Below are 17,128 nucleotides of genomic sequence, written 5' to 3'. Positions count from 1 at the left end.
AGAGCAGAGGGGGGGACTTGTGAGAGAGCTGGGATGGGGGCCTTAGTAAGACTAGAGGAAGAATAGGTGTAATAGGGGGGTTAGTAAGAGAGGAGGGGGAGTTGGTGAGAGAGCTGGGGGCATTAGTAAGACTGCAGGAAGAATTGGTGTAAGGGGGGGATTAGTAAGAGAGGAGGGGGAATTGGTGAGAGACCTGGGGGGCATTAGTAAGACTGCAGGAAGAATTGGTGTAAGGGGAGGATTAGTAAGAGAGGAGGGGGAATTGGTAAGAGACCTGGGGGGCATTAGGAAGACTGGAGGAAGAATTGGTGTAAGGGGGAGATTAGTAAGAGAGGAGGGGGAGTTGGTGAGAGACCTGGGGGGGCATTAGGAAGACTGGAGGAAGAATTGGTGTAAGGGGGAGATTAGTAAGAGAGGAGGGGGAATTGGTGAGAGACCTGGGGGGCATTAGTAAGACTGGAGGAAGAATTGGTCTAAGGGAGGATTAGTAAGAGAGGAGGGGGAATTGGTGAGAGAGCTGGGGGGCATTAGTAGGAGGGGGAATTGATGACAGCTGGGGAGCATTGGTGAGAGAGCTGGGGGGATTAGTAAGACTGGAGGAAGAATTGGTGTAAGGGGGGGTTAGTAAGAGAGGAGGGGGGATTGGTGAAAGAGCTGGGGGGGGCATTAGTAAGATTGGAGGAAGAATTGGTGTAAGGGGGATTAATAAGAGAGGAGGGGGAATTCTTAAGAGAGCTAGGGGAAGCATTAGTAAGAGGGGAGCAGGGCTTAGTAAGAGAGGAGGGGGAATTGATGACAGCTGGGGAGCATTTGTGTGAGAGGTGGGGTGGCATTAGTGAGAGCTGTGAAACATTGATGAGAGAGTTGAGTTTTGTATAGCCACACCCATTAAGCCCTTCCCACCATTAAGACTTTAGCCACACCCACATTTTGCTGCAAGGCGCACCGCAGCTCATTTACTCCCTTAATTGTCCCTCATTCTGAAGTTCAAAAGTTGGGAGGTATGGTAGATAATATTAGTAACGTGCAAAACACTAACATCTTTAAAGAGAATGGGCCAGATTCAGATAGATCAGCGGATCTTTAGATCCGCGTAATCTATCTGATTTAAGATCCGCCGCCGCAAGTTTTAGAGGCAAGTGGGTAATTCACAAAACACTTACCTCCAAACTTGCGGCGGCGGATCGTAATTCCTCTGGCGGAACTCAAATTCCGCGGCTAGGGGGAGTGTTCTATTCAAATCAGGCGCGTCCCCGCGCCGATCGAATAGCGCATGCGCCGTCCGGAAATTTTCCCAGCGTGCACTGCTCCAAATGATGTCGCAACAACGTCATTGGTTTTGACGCTTACGTAAATGACGTCCATCCGTATTCGTGAACGACTTACGCAAACGACGTAAAAAATTCAAATTTCGTCGCGGGAACGACGGCCATACTTAACATTGGCTGCGCCTCATAGAAGCAGGGGTAACTATGTGCTAACTATGAAAACCCTTACGTAAACGTCGTAAAAACACTGCGTCGGGCCCGCGTACGTTCGTGAATTGGCGTATCTCGCTGATTTACATATTCTCTGCGTAAATCAGTGAGAACGGTGTAACACAGTTACACCTGTCGGATCTTAGGCATATCTATGCGTAACTGATTCTATGAATCAGTCGCATAGATACAACCGGCCTAACTCAGAGATACGACGGTGTATCAGGAGATACACCGTCGTATCTCTTTGAGAATTTTGCCCAATATCTCAATTTGTCTATTCAGGGTGATAAGCACTCCTTCAAGCGACTGGGTTCCCACCTTTGAGGATCCAAGCGGTAGTGCTGTTCGGTGGGGAGTCCGTCTGAGGAGCGCCATTGAGAGGCTGGCGGTCCAAAAGGGCCTGGACAAACCACCGGGGATCGAGGTAGCCGGAACACAGAGGGATTGATCACCTGTCGGTACCTGGGCGACAAGTTGAAGGAGACCCAGGCGTAATTCACCAAGGAGGATCTTCTCCGTAAATACAATCAGAGAGGGCCTGTGGCAGAGGTGTCTCCCTGACGTTCACCAAGGAGGGTCTGTGGCAGAGACTTTTCCTCAAGTTCAAGTTCACTAAGGATGGTCTGTGGCAGGGACTTTATCCTACAACTGTTCGAGTGATACTCCGGCTGCCAGGTCAGTGAGAGAGGCCTGTCCGGGTACGCAAAGCCCACTCTGGCAGGAGTGGCGCAGAGAAGTGTTATTCTTGGGAGCAGGAATGTTTCCCTATCATTACACCTGAATTTGCTATTCTGCTTTCTTCCTTCAACTTGACTTTCCTCACCACAAGTTTTATTGGGCCAGATTCAGAGAGAACTTACGCCAACGTATCTGTTGATATGCCGCGTAAGTTCTAGGATGCCCTGTCGTATCTATGCGCCGTATTCTTGAAACCAGATACGCCTGAATTCTGGCTCCATCAGACCGACGTAAGTCTCCTACGTCGTCGTATCTTGGGTGCATATTTATGCTGGCCGCTAGGGGCGCTTCCATTGATTTACGCGTCGAATATGTAAATGACCTAGATACGCCAATTCACGAACGTACTTGCGCCCGTCGCTGTAAGCTACGCAGTTTACGTAAGGCGTATGTCCGGCGTAAAGTTATCCCTCAAAAAGCAGGGGTAAGTCATGTTGGGGTATGGACGTCGGAACAGCCGTCGGATTTTACGTTGTTTACATAAGTCGTACATGAATGGGGTTGGGCGTAGGTTACGTTCACGTCGTACGCATTGAGCCGTCGTATCTTATGGAGTATATGAAACGTGATTCTGAGCATGTTCGTTCGGCCATTCATTTACATGGGGTCACGGTTAATTTTAATACAACACGCCCACTACCTTCCTAATTTGAATTAGGCGGCCTTACGCCGGCCCATTTACGATACGCTGCCGTAACTTAGGGAGCAAGTGCTTTGTGAATACTGGTCTTGCCTCTCTATGTTACGTCGGCGTATCGCATATGAGATGCCCTTACGCCTGCTCAAAGTTAGGCTGCTGTACCTGAATCTGGCCCATTGTTTTTACCTGCTGGGTAATAAAGAGCACAGCAAAGAGCACCTGTTGCGGACATTCCTTTACTTCTACTAAATGCATCACGCACCCCTAGGAATTCAGAAGAGCCAGAGGTAATCGTGCCACCCAAAACAACCAGCAGCTCCTCCGGGGGTAGTGCTACATACGCTTATTGCTTTTTTTTTACCAAAAATATGTAAAAGAATACATATTGGCCTAAACTGATGAAGAAATGTGTTTATTTACATTTTTTGGGGGATATTTATTATAGCAAAAAGTACAAAATACTGTGTTTTTTCTTCAAAATGTACGCATCTTTTTGGTTATAGCGCAAAAAATAAAAACCGCAGAGGTGATAAAATACCACCAAATAAAAACTCTATTTGTGGGGAAAAAAGGACATAAATTGTGTTTGGGTACAACGTCGCACGACCCCGCAATTGTCAGTTAAAGCAACGCAGTGGCGTATCGCAAAAAATGGCCTGGTCAGGAAGGAGGCAAATCCTTCTAGGGCTGAAGTGGTTAAGAAAAAAAAAATTCTGCCTTTACAAACACTTTAATCTTCTGCCCTAAAATGATATTTAAAATGTGTGCAAAAATTGCAAAGACGGCTCCTGCAGCAAAAGGATTTAATTTGATCTACTCTTTTATAAAACAAATTTTTTTCAGCCTGCAATAGATTTGTAAAATATACAACGTGGCTCTCATACTGTGAAGTCTGAAAACCCCTGTTGTAAAACAAAATGAAGATATGTAGCACAGTTCATATGCTCAGTTTGTTGGCTGTATCTGTTAGTGTTAATGTTCTTTTAGTGCATTATTACACAGACGCGCCATGCTTACGCTACATTTCATTCACACGTATAAATTCAGGACGTTTTTTCAATATCACTGTGATTTACTGGAAACACTTAACCAACAGACAGTGGTCAGCATTATGTCTGAATGAAGACAAAAATAAAATTCACAGACACAGACGAATTTGCAGCAAATGACCTTTGTGCCCTCCGAGTCCAAACACACAGGAAAGATCAAAACTAAACAAATAATGTTGAAATTGTAATCGGTGGAAACTGTACAATGTATGCTATGGCAGAGGGTCTTATTTACAACTAGGTTTTAGGGAGGCAATCATTTACAGACACACGTACAGTATAAAATACTTTAAAGTGCCTAGAAAAAAATAAAGTCTAATAATAAAGTTTCTACATTTTTTTCAATAAATGTATTTCTTTTAAACAATGCAAAGTTTTATTTTGTATGTAAGGTACTAACATAGTTTACAAATCACCAGCGCAGAGCCGCTTTCCTTGAACATCCAGGTAGCGCATGCCCTGATCACTTCATTACCAAAGCTCAGGAAACATAGTGCAGGTGCATAGAGGAGGAAAGAAGGAGAGTGGCCTCCGCTCTAGGCTTTCCGGGCTATGTGCTGCATGGGATGCACACTGCATAGAGAGAGGCGTTAGCTAGCCAGCCATAAGCATGCACACAAAGGTGGCTCCATGGAACCCTGTAGGGGGGGGGGGTGGAGCCAATGCTGTATCCTGGCTTAGGCCAACAAGGCCCTGGCCTAGGGCAGAACTTTGCAGGGGAGCAGCACGGAAAGAGTCCCCGTCGGCTTGCGCTACACTGTTAGTGTAACACAAGCTGCTTCTAATTTTGACTGTCCGATCCTCCTGGACCATAAACCTTCCTCACTGTGCTATATGTTTTCTGCTGCACCATTGGCATGGTTATATCTTCTTAGTCCTCTCCATAAAATTATCAGAAATTTGTGCTTAAAGTAGAACTATAGGCAACACTTTTTTTTTTGGATCGCCGTAACTAGGGTTGAGCGAACCCGAACTGTAAAGTTCGGGTTCGGTACGGACTTTGGGTTTTTCCCGAACCCGGACCCGAACCCGAATAATTGAAAAAAGTTCGGGTCCGGGATCGGAGTTCGGGAAAAAAAAATGTGCGGAGGTCCCCGCAAATTCAATAACCAGACCCTTTAGGTCTGGTATGGATATTATGGGGAACCCCGCCGTCAATTAAAAAAAAAAATGACGTGCGGTTCCCGGTAAATATCCATAACCAGACCCTTCAGGTCTGGTATGGATATTAAGGGGAACCCCGCCGTCAATTTAAAACAAAAATGACGTGCGGTTCCCCCTAAATATCCATAACCAGACCCATTATCCGAGCACGTTGACCTGGCCGGCCGCAGAAAAGAGGGGGGACAGAGTGCGGCCCCCCCCTCTCCTGAACCGCACCAGGCCACAAGGGTCTCATCCCCACAACCCTTGCCCGGTGGTTGTGGGGGTCTGCGGGCGGGAGGTTTATCAGAATCTGGAAGACCCCTTTAACAAAGGGGACCCCCAGATCCTGACCCCCCCCTGTGTGAAATGGTAATGGGGTACACTGTACCTCTACCATTTCACGAAGGAAGTGAAAAGTATTGTAAAAAAAACACACTGACACCGTAGAATAAAGTCCTTTATTAAAAAAAACTCCAGCGCTGAAAAATCCACTCGTTCCCGGCTTCCAGCGTTGTCCTCATCCTGCGACGGTGATCTCCCGCGATGAGAAGATCCTGCGGCGTCCATGTCATCTTCGATCCATCGCTCAGAAGATCCATCCGGAGCGCAGCATCCCCGACCTCCTCATCGCCGGACACAGCCCAGCGGAATGACGCGCTGGGGCTGTGTGACATTACTTATATAGAAGAGGCAGGGGCACCCGTCACGTGACCCCGCCCCCTCTGACGTACCCTCTGCTACGTCACTGGCGAAGCCCGGCTTCCCTCATTTTGGGCTTCCCCAGTGACGTAGCAGAGGGTACGTCAGAGGGGGCGGGGTCACGTGACTATGTCGCATAGTTAGGACGGGGGGATCACAGAGATACGACGGCATATCAGGAGATACGCCGTCGTATCTCTTCTGTGAATCTGGCCCATAGCGAACAAGTGCTGAGGCGTGCAGCACTGTATACTTTTAACTTTTTATCATTTAATAACACTTTAAATTTGGTCTTAAGCCTCATTCACACGATCGGATAAATCTGTGGATTTTTGTCCGAAGGGCGTTGTCCGTAAACGTATTCTGCATACAGACGCAGAACATTTTCAGCCACCCTTTGGGCAACTTCTGCTATTGTTGTCTGATGTTTAGCATTGGTTCGGAGCATGTGGGTTTGTACTTTGGATTTTAGTCTGACGGATTTGTGTGCACACGATCGGATAATCCGATGGAACACATTTGTTGTCGGACAATTTGAGAGCACGACCATCCAACATTTGTTGTCGAAAATTTCTACAACAATTGTCCAATTGAGCATACAGACGGTCGGATTATCCAACAAAACACGTCCATCGGACAATTGTTGTCGGAATATCCGATCGTGTGTATGGGTTAGGTCTCTAAAGCTTTCTAGAGCAATGGGATCTTGGCAAAACATATATTTAGGATAATCTGAAAATTACTAAACAATCATTTAAAGAGGATGTCCGCTGAAAAAAAAAAATATTAAAAGCCAGCAGCTACAAATACTGCAGCTGCTGACTTTTAATATTAGGACACTTACCTGTCCTGGAGTCCAGCGCCGTCCGCAGCAGAGGACAAGCGGTCGCTCGTCACTCTGCTGCTCCCCCCGCCATCCTCGATGAGGGAACCAGAAAGTGAAGCGCTCCGGCTTAACTGCCCGGTTCCCTACGGCGCATGCGCGAGTTGCGCTGCGCCTACTGATTGGCTCCCGCTGTGTACTGGGAGCCGAGTGTTCCCAGCACACAACGGGGGGACGTAATGCCCGCAGTCTGCCCGAGACTGTGTGGCCAGAAGTGGGTGCAAATACCTGTCTTTAGACAGGTATCTGCACCCCCCTCCCCCCTGAAAGGTGTCAAATGTGACACCGGAGGGGGGAGGGTTCCGATCAGCGCGAGTTCCACTTCAGGGTGGAGCTCCGCTTTAAGTCAGTGCTCACTATGTAAAAGGCTGAGTCTGCAAAGTCACCTAAATGTACACATTTTACAAAATTAGACCTGTAAGGGTTAAGGGTAAGAGTCGACCTCCAACTTATAAGTAAACCAAAAAATAAGTTGAGCATAAAGTGTCACCAAATAGTAAAAATTTATAATTTCTCAGTGACAGCTGCACTCACAAAATATCCACATAAATATTATAAATAATGATAAAAACGTGTTGCGCTATCAATATGAAGTGCATTAATTCATAACAATTAATCAATTTATTTTTATTTTAGGTACTTATATATAGTGCTATAAATGTATGCAGTGCTTTACATATACATTGTACATTCACATCAGTCCCTACCCTCAAGGAGCTTACAACCTAAGGTCCCTAATGCACATTCATACATATACCAGGACCAATTTAGGTTCTGATTAACTTACCAGCATGTCTTTAGAGTGTGGGGGGAAGCCGGAGGAAACCCACACAGGCACAGGGAGAGCATGCAAACTCCAGGCAGATGGTGTCATGGTTGGGATTTAAACCAGTGACCCTTTTTGCTGCTAGGTGAAGGTGCTAACCACTACACTCACTGTTACCCACACAGTGGAAGTAAAACATTCATATATATCAAAAAGTGTAAATAAGAATGTGTTAAAAAAAATATATAAATAATCCAAGTAAGTCCATTAGAAAAAAAGAAAAGGAAAAGTGCTATTGTGCAAAAATGTCATTTATACTTGTGTATCAACAAATTCCATATTTCAGTGTGGATAGCAAAATCTTCACACCCAAAAGGGCACACCCAACTCTCAAGCCGCTTACCAGCTACTCCGACCCTCAGGATGGGGGTCTGGCTGCACTTTATCCCAGTATCCTCATGTGTGAAATGTGGATTTTTGGCGATACACAAGTATAAATTACATTTTTGCACAAGAGCACTTTTCTTTTTCTTTTCTTTTTCTGATGGACTTCACTGGATTGTTTATAAATATTTTTTAACACATTTTTATTTACAGTTTTTAATATATATGAATGTTTTACTTCCACTGAAACACAAGTACTGTATGAATTAACTTTTTTTTAACTTCTCTTTTTTTTCTGATGGACTTTACTGGATTATTTATAAATGTTTTCAACATATTCTTAATTACTCTTTCCAATTTCCATATAAGTGTCATGATTTACAGCTTTCACAGATGGCTGGTATAATGAGCGCTGTTGATCCAATAGAGATCTCACTTTCTTTAGTTTACAAGCGAACGTGTTTCACTCCGTGTGGAGCTTATTCGTAACCCAACAATTACCATAACATTGTAATGACTATATAGGTTCTCAAGCTATATAATTCACCTGGTATAAATTGTATGACTAAAGCTGAAGTCATGGTGAATCTTCTTTTATAACAGTTTTTCATATGGTATATGTATATATTTATATTGCTATTTCCCTTTCATGCAGGCTAAGAATAAGGCAGATATGACTGATAAGACATATAAAGAAATAAAGGATCTTCACTCACAGTTGGAAGCAAAGATTGCAGAGCTTCAAGAAAAGATGCTACAGAACAGGAATGCGGCAGCCAAAGCAGAGAAAGGCGCAAGTTCTGCATTGAAAGCAGCTGATGAAAGTGAAAATGTATGGGTCTTTATTAAGTATCTACACGTGTTACAAACTTGAATCTGTGTTGCTGTGGGGCATTAGATTGGCCAAAGACAGAAAAATGCCAAACCAAGAAAAGCAAGTTAGAATACACTGTATATCTGACCGTCTTGAAATGCCTGTCTCATTGCTTGTTGCAATCCTGTAATTGACGACGGATGAATTCAGCATATGTATGTTGAACTTGAAAGGGTTATTTTTTTGTTATTTCTCTTCTGAAAAAGAAGGCATTAATCAATGTCTGGATTGTCTCAGAACATGCTCACATTTGTGTCAGGCATAAGTGTCAAACTAAAGGGGTTGTAAAGGTACAATTTTTCCCCCCTAAATAGCTTCCTTTACCTTAGTGCAGTCCTCCTTCACTTACCTCATCCTTCAATTTTTTATTTCTTCTGAGAAATCCTCACTTCCTGTACTTCTGTCTGTAACTCCACACAGTAATTCGAGGCTTTCTCCCTGGTGTGGAGTGTCGTGCTCGCCCCCTCCCTTGGACAACAGGAGAGTCAGGACGCCCACTAACACACAGCTCCTTTCTCTATCTGCAACGTAGAGAGCGTCCTGACTCTCCTGTTGTCCAAGGGAGGGGGCGGGCAAGACACTCCACACCAGGGAGAAAGCCTTGCATTACTGTGTGGAGTTACAGACAGGAAATTAGGATTTCTCAGAAGAAATAAGGACATTTAAAAGCAAAATCGAAGGGTGAGGTAAGTGAAGGAGGACTGCACTAAGGTAAAGGAAGCTATTTGGGGGGGGGGGGGGGGTTAGCTTAGCTAATGATATGGAAAAGAGTTAATATATGTCTTTCATATTTGTTTTCAATAATCTAACTACAGAGCCTCAATGACCTTAAAGAAAAGTATGAGATACTCAAAGAAAAGCTAAAGAAGAGAGAAATCCCTCCAGAAATTTTGGACAGATTGCAGCAGCTAAAAGAAGATGCAGAAGATTTTGCAAAAGAGATTGATGAAAAAATGAATCGCATAGCAGGTAATTATTGGCTTCTTCTACTGTTGCTTCCACAACTAACACATCAGTTGTCACAATTAGGGACAAGCTGAACTACCCTGGGTTCGGATTGAGCCTTGTTCTGCAAAATTAAAAAAAGTTCAGATGCCAAAACTGAACCCCAGTGAAATAAGCAGGAGCCAAATCCAAAAATCTAAATTTTCTCAGGGCGATTGTGAATGGGGCTGTAAAAGATGAACTGCAGTCTGCTCACATGATTTGTAATAAAAACATCTTTGCCATTCTGAAGCTTCCCTCTAACCACGTTGCATATTATTTTATATATACTGTGATTCTGTACTTGCCAATTATGCTGCAGAAATCTCCCTCCACTGAGTCTGGCTGCAACCATTTTAACTGTGGGCAGCTGAAGCTGCTGCCTGTTCACTTCTTGGATTTACACAGACACACAGAGGCACACCTTCAGCTCTGCAGCTCTCATTGACCCTCTTATGATTTATCCCCCTCCCTTCCTGGCAAACCCTCATGAGAGTGAAAGAGAAAGCTATGCAAGATGTCGAAAGTCTAGGCTTTTTACCAGACAAGAAACGGGTACTGGGCTTTATAAGGTATTTACTGTCAGGAAAAAAATGTTTTACTATCCAAAGTTAAAACACCAAGGGCAGAATAGATAAAAAGATGAAAACATGACTGAAGTTCTGCTTTAAGAGACAACTATATATATAATGGATTATAGTATTATACCATCATTACCTGTGGTGTGCACAGTTATTCTTATCTCAAGCATCTGATCACAGACCTTAGCATATGTGGCTAGCATGGAACAAGTCCTGACATGCTACAGCCAGCTTTCAGTTAATGTGAGAAAAACTACACAATTTCAACAAAATAAACATGAGTAAAATCTTCTGTATATCTTCTGTTTATCTGTAATAAAATTCCTTGTGCTTCCAATGTGTATCTTTTTGGACAGGAATATTTATTTTAGATAAATGGAACACGTAAACTGTTATTGAATTTGTAAACGTTGCAGGTTATTAGCCCTTTTTTATTTACAGGAACAAAATATTTAAAGCTGAACAGATGCTACTACAGTGATCTTCACCATCTTCCAGGTCCGGTGCCAATCAACTGCCCCACTGCACCTGGACTACAGGGGGTCACTGGCTTGGCACTGCCATTGTTTACTGAATGTCTTGTATTTTTTTAATGGTTACAAGGCATTTTCTGGTTGGATAAGCTGGAGATTATGATGCCATAACCTCTCCTCTCTACTCTGTCCAATCAGGGAAAGCTTTGCAATTATAGAAAAAAATACAAGACATGCTTTGAATGGTGGCAGTGCTAAACGAATGAACCAATGTGGTCCATGTGCTGTGGGGCAGTAGCTTGGCACATGAATGGAAGATCACAGTTATCACTGTAGTAGCACATCTATGGTAGTGATTATCAGCTTCAACAGCAGTCCATCAGGTATGAGATATGTATACTTACATTCATCCAAGCTTGATCAACGTAAGTAGACATTGAAGTTCATATCTGGGGTTCAGCGTTAGTCACTTTACTAATTTAGGTTCATTTACTAAATGGGATTCAAAATTCATGTTATAGCTTACTAAATAAAGTCACTTTTATTACCCAAATGGATGCTAAGGGAATTAAAAAAACAAAAGAATTAAAAAAACAAAACAATAAGAGGATTTTTCTTGCATAATGGATGAGTGAATTACATATAGTTACATAGCTACATAGTTAGTCAGGTTGAAAAAAGACACAAGTCTATCAAGTTCAACCAAAAAATAAATAAAAAATACAATCCCATATACACAAACCTACACCCACAGTTGATCCAGAGGAAGGCAAAAAAAAAACAACAGCAAAGTATGCTCCAATTTGCTACAGCAGGGGAAATATTTCCTTCCTGATCCCCCGAGAGACAATCAGATTTTTCCTGGATCAACTTTACCTATAAATGTCAGTACCTAGTTATGTTATGTACATTTAGAAAATAATCCAGGCTTTTTTTAAAGCAATCAACTGAGCTGACCAGAACCACCTCTGGAGGGAGTCTATTCCACATGTTCACAGCTCTTACTGTGAAGAATCCTTTCTGTATTTGGAGATTAAATCCTTTTTTTTTATCTAGATGTAAAGAGTGCCCTCTTGTCCTCTGTGATAATCTTAAAGTGAATAACTCAACACCAAGTTCATGATATGGACCCCTTATATATTTGTACATGTTGATCATATCCCCCCTAATCTCCTCTTCTTAAGAGGGAATAGATTTTCTTCCTCTAATCTTTCCTCATAGCTGAGTTCCTCCATGCCTCTTATCAGTTTGGTTGTCCTCTGCACTTTCATATATTCCCCCAGGCCCGGACTGGCCATAGGGCAGACCGGGCAAATGCCCGGTGGGCTGCGGCCACCCGCTCTGTGACATGTTGCTGATCAGGCCGCACAGCGGGAGTTAAGCGACGACCGCGGCCTGGACAGGGTTAACACAGGCCGCGGCTGCCGCTCGCCTACCGCTATGCGGCCATACCTGTCATCTCTGGCGGAACTAGCGGCTGCATGGGCTGGGCTGTGTGTCTCTCTCACACACAGCTCAGCCTTAGAGCCGCGCTGACAGTTCCGCTCTCCACTCCTCCTCGTCCATCCATGAGCGTCCGCACAGGTGGGGAGAGCTGCAGGCTGCAGTCCGGAATGTTTCCCCCGCTGGCCCCCCTCTCCTTCTCATGTCGGCAGCATGGAAAGAGAAGTCTTTCCAGCCCGTTCTTCTCCCCTCCCCATTGGCCACAGTGGAGACCAATCACAGAAAAATAGAGGGCATCATGGGAAATGTAGTTCCAGAGATAGGTGGCCCAGTTGTTATCAGTGGGGAGCAGACTACAGTCCCCAGCATGCACTCTGTTGGGGGGAAAGAGAAAACCAGGAAATAGGCTGAGCAGCTACTACAGGAGACATGGAAAAAGAAAGAGGACTGTGCTGGGGGAACTAATAGCCCCAGCATCACCAGAGAGTGCCACACTTTACCCTCACCACCAGAGAGCGCCAAGCTGTACCTGCACCACCAGAGAGCGCCACGCTGTACCCGCACCACCAGATAGCGACACGCTGTACCCGCACCACCAGATAGCGACACGCTGTACCCGCACCACCAGATAGAGACACGCTGTACCCGCACAACACCAGAGAGCGCCACGCTGTACCCGCACAACACCAGAGAGCGCCACACTGTGCCCACGCCACCAGAGAGCGCCACACTGTGCCCGCGCCACCAGAGAGCCACACTGTGCCCGCGCCACCAGAGAGCCACGCTGTGCCCGCGCCACCAGAGAGAGCCACACTGTGTCCGCGCCACCAGAGAGAGCCACGCTGTACCCGCGCCAACAGAGAGAGCCACGCTGTACCTGCGCCACCAGAAAGAGCCACGCTGTACCCACACCACCAGAGAGAGCCACGCTGTACCCACACCAGAGAGAGAGAGCCACAATGTACCCTCACCACCAGAGAGAGCCACGCTGTACCCACACCACCAGATAGCGACACGCTGTACCCGCACCACCAGATAGCGCCACGCTGTACCCGCACAACACCAGAGAGCGCCACACTGTGCCCACGCCACCAGAGAGCGCCACACTGTGCCCGCGCCACCAGAGAGCCACGCTGTGCCCGCGCCACCAGAGAGAGCCACACTGTGTCTGCGCCACCAGAGAGAGCCACGCTGTACCCGCGCCACCAGAGAGAGAGCCACGCTGTACCCACACCAGAGAGAGAGAGACACAATGTACCCTCACCACCAGAGAGAGCCACGCTGTACCCGCACCACCAGAGAGAGCGCCATGCTGTCCAGCACCAGAGAGAGAGAGCAGGTCAGTGTCACGGGGCAGTGGGGGACAATAGGAGACAGAGAGTACTAGCATTGTATGGCCAAAATAGGACTGGGGCACTGTGATAAAAATGGGACTGCACTGTAAAGGGGCAATGTAATCATAGCAGGGTCCCTTTGCAGTGCAGTCCCCTTTATATCACAGTGTCCCTGCCCAATACACTGTAGAGGACCGACACCAGCCACCCCCATGAATGTCGACGACCCCCCCCCCCCCCCCCCAGTGACCGGGCTGCTCAGTCTAAAAATGCCCGGGCCTATTTTTTGTCCCAGTCCGGGCCTGTATTCCCCGATATCCTTTTGAGAACTGGGGCCCAAAACTGAACTGCATATTCCAATGATTTGTACAGGGCAAAATGATAGCTCTCTCTCTCTCTCTCTCTCTCTCTCTGGAGTCCATACCTCTCTTAATACATCTAGATCTGTCACAGCAATATCTATCCTGGAGCTGTGGCTCCATTGTTGTATACACGTGGCACACTGTGCACTGCACAAAACCTTCAATCTTGCTAACCCCCATTTTCCCAGTTACAGTAATAATATTACTAACAGGAAATTGAATTGAACTGAATTAAACACAGCTTCACCTTATTTACTAAGTTAAGTAAAATTCCACTTTGTAGCGAGAACAGTCTATTGCTTTCATATTTGTATATTGGTAAAAGCAAAGAACTTGAATTATGCTTGGCACTAGGAGGCTGATCTACTACAGTTATTTATAATCAATAATAAATTCTGTGAATGCTCACTTTAATTATCCAATCATTCATGTGAAAAGCGAATTCCTGTTCACTTATGTCATCTGCACATATAGGATAATTGAAGTGAATATTCACACAATTTATTGTGTTTAGATTCTTAACCCCTTCAGTTAATCAGCTATAGTTTTCCATGGGCATTAAATGATCATTGTAACAAGTGAGATTATTGCGCTGTAAAGTGGTATACAAAACAATGTGTGTGTACATATACAACCACATACATATATATGTATATAAGTGGGTGGAAAAACCACCGTGGGGGTGACACTAAAATACCAGCAAAAAAGTTTGTTGAGCAGTCCTTAATCAAGGACACAGTGCCAAGAGGATCCAGGTACACCAAGATCCAGCCGTATAGAGATACAGTTCATCAATGCTTGATCCAGTCAGTAGCGATGTAAACTTATAAAAATATTAAAGACACAAAAAAACAAAATAGAAAATGGAAATAGTTCAGAAGAGAGAGGCCTCGTATCCGAAATTGGGTGAAAGACAGAAGATGAGCCGTAACCAAGATCTCGTATATACACCTCTGGTGGTCCCAGCAGCTCACCTCAGATCTGGCAAGCTGGACTCAATCAGCCTGGTCCTGGTGGGTATGGTCCGGGACTAGATATCACATAAGGGTCTCCATACGGTGTATTACATGAAAAAACAGGAAAGGCAAATGCCAAATGGTGTAATAACGTCTCAGAGGGAGGGTAATGACTACGATCCTAACCAGTGGAGATGCACTCACATGTGGATAAAGACCTAGGGCTCGTCTCCACGAGCGCCGAGCTCGTCAGTCCCTCCTTCCTCTCCTTTACTAATTCTCCAAACTGCAGGTTAGAAGTCTCGTGTCCCCAATGGCTCGCTTCTAACTCCTGGAGTCTAACAGCTCAAGTCTTGATGTATGTGTGTAAGGGTCTCGATGGTGCATGTAAGACAAAGCAGAAGGACAAGCCTAATCGTGCGATACCATGAACATCAACAGACCCCTAAGATGCCCAAGTGGTAGTACACTCACATAGAATGGTGAAAAAAGGACCTTTCTCCACGAGTGCGGACTCGCAATGGATCTATACCTCCACCTCTTCTCCTCTGTCTATAGCGCAAGCTGGATGCTCAGGTGACACAGTCATGCATGAAGGAAAAGTAAATGGACAACCATAGCGTAGCCCGGTCAAACGTGGGATATTTATTAAAATCAAAGTAAAAAACTCACATTTAAAATTCGAGGGCGAGACACACTCTAGCATCCAACGAACGGACGTACGAGTTCGCCACTCGTAGGATTGATGCGGGACTTTCGATTTTAAATGTGAGTTTTTTACTTTGATTTTAATAAATATTCCACGTTTGACCGGGCTACGTTATGGTTGTCCATTTACTTTTCCTTCATGTATGACTGTGTCACCTGAGCATCCAGCTTGCGCTATAGACAGAGGAGAAGAGGTGGAGGCATAGATCCATTGCGAGTCCGCACTCGTGGAGAAAGGTCCTTTTTTCACCATTCTATGTGAGTGTACTACCACTTGGGCATCTTAGGGGTCTGTTGATGTTCATGGTATCGCACGATTAGGCTTGTCCTTCTGCTTTGTCTTACATGCACCATCGAGACCCTTACACACATACATCAAGACTTGAGCTGTTAGACTCCAGAAGTTAGAAGCGAGCCATTGGGGACACGAGACTTCTAACCTGCAGTTTGGAGAATTAGTAAAGGAGAGGAAGGAGGGACTGACGAGCTCGGCGTTCGTGGAGACGAGCCCTAGGTCTTTATCCACATGTCAGTGCATCTCCACTGGTTAGGATCGTAGTCATTACCCTCCCTCTGAGACGTTATTACACCATTTGGCATTTGCCTTTCCTGTTTTTTCATGTAATACACCGTATGGAGACCCGTATGTGATATCTAGTCCCGGACCATACCCACCAGGACCAGGCTGATTGAGTCCAGCTTGCCAGATCTGAGGTGAGCTGCTGGGACCACCAGAGGTGTATATACGAGATCTTGGTTACGGCTCATCTTCTGTCTTTCACCCAATTTCGGGTTACGAGGCCTCTCTCTTCTGAACTATTTCCATTTTCTATTTTGATTTTTGTGTCTTTAATATTTTTATAAGTTTACATCGCTACTGACTGGATCAAGCATTGATGAACTGTATCTCTATACGGCTGGATCTTGGTGTACCTGGATCCTCTTGGCACTGTGTCCTTGATTAAGGACTGCTCAACAAACTTTTTTGCTGGTATTTTAGTGTCACCCCCACGGTGGTTTTTCCACCCACTTATATACATATATATGTATGTGGTTGTATATGTACACACACATTGTTTTGTATACCACTTTACAGCGCAATAATCTCACTTGTTACATTTTATCACTTTTGTCTATCGAGGTAGACCTTTCTTTATTTGCAGCAGTATCCTTTATTCTGCCCTTGTCCCTTCACTTTAGACAGCGCAGGAGTTCACCTCACTTACATTAAATGATCATTGCTTTATCTGCATGATATGTACATATACCACGAGGAAAACAATATTGTACCAATTGACAAGATTTAGCTCACAGACTTTCTCTGCCGATACTCTCAAGAGGCGATTATGAGTGCATGTGTATGTACACAGCCAGCTTTATCCAGATCTGACCACCATATCATAAAGAGGGAAAATGGTTAGATTTTTATATGAATTTATATTCATGAGCATGTCTTATCTTTTCTGTCCCATCTCTATCCTGTTTAGAGAAAGAGAGAGATTTGTTTTCAGTAAAACCTTGCCCTAGGCTGTAGAGACAAATGCCAAGGTCTAATGAAAATAGAAGAAAGTGGTAAAGCTAATTATCCTGAACTACGAAAACCAACACTATATTGGTGTAACTGCCA

General features: G+C 44.8%; 1 protein-coding gene across 2 annotated transcripts in view; it reads left to right on the top strand.

Moving 5' to 3' along the window:
- LOC120931786 (laminin subunit beta-4-like) overlaps positions 1–17,128 on the top strand; it is a 180,550-nt gene that overhangs the window by 159,521 nt on the left and 3,901 nt on the right. For both annotated transcript variants that reach the window (XM_040343551.1, XM_040343552.1), the window contains 2 exons: positions 8,442–8,618; positions 9,476–9,629. In XM_040343551.1, coding sequence (XP_040199485.1) covers positions 8,442–8,618; positions 9,476–9,629 — 331 coding nt within the window. The remainder of the gene's footprint in view (positions 1–8,441; positions 8,619–9,475; positions 9,630–17,128) is intronic.

Source organism: Rana temporaria, chromosome 3 (assembly GCF_905171775.1).
Source record: "Rana temporaria chromosome 3, aRanTem1.1, whole genome shotgun sequence".
NCBI classification, from domain to species: Eukaryota; Metazoa; Chordata; class Amphibia; order Anura; family Ranidae; genus Rana; species Rana temporaria.
The sequence above is the reverse complement of the archived record's forward strand: the minus strand, read 5'-3'. Positions and strand labels throughout refer to the sequence as shown.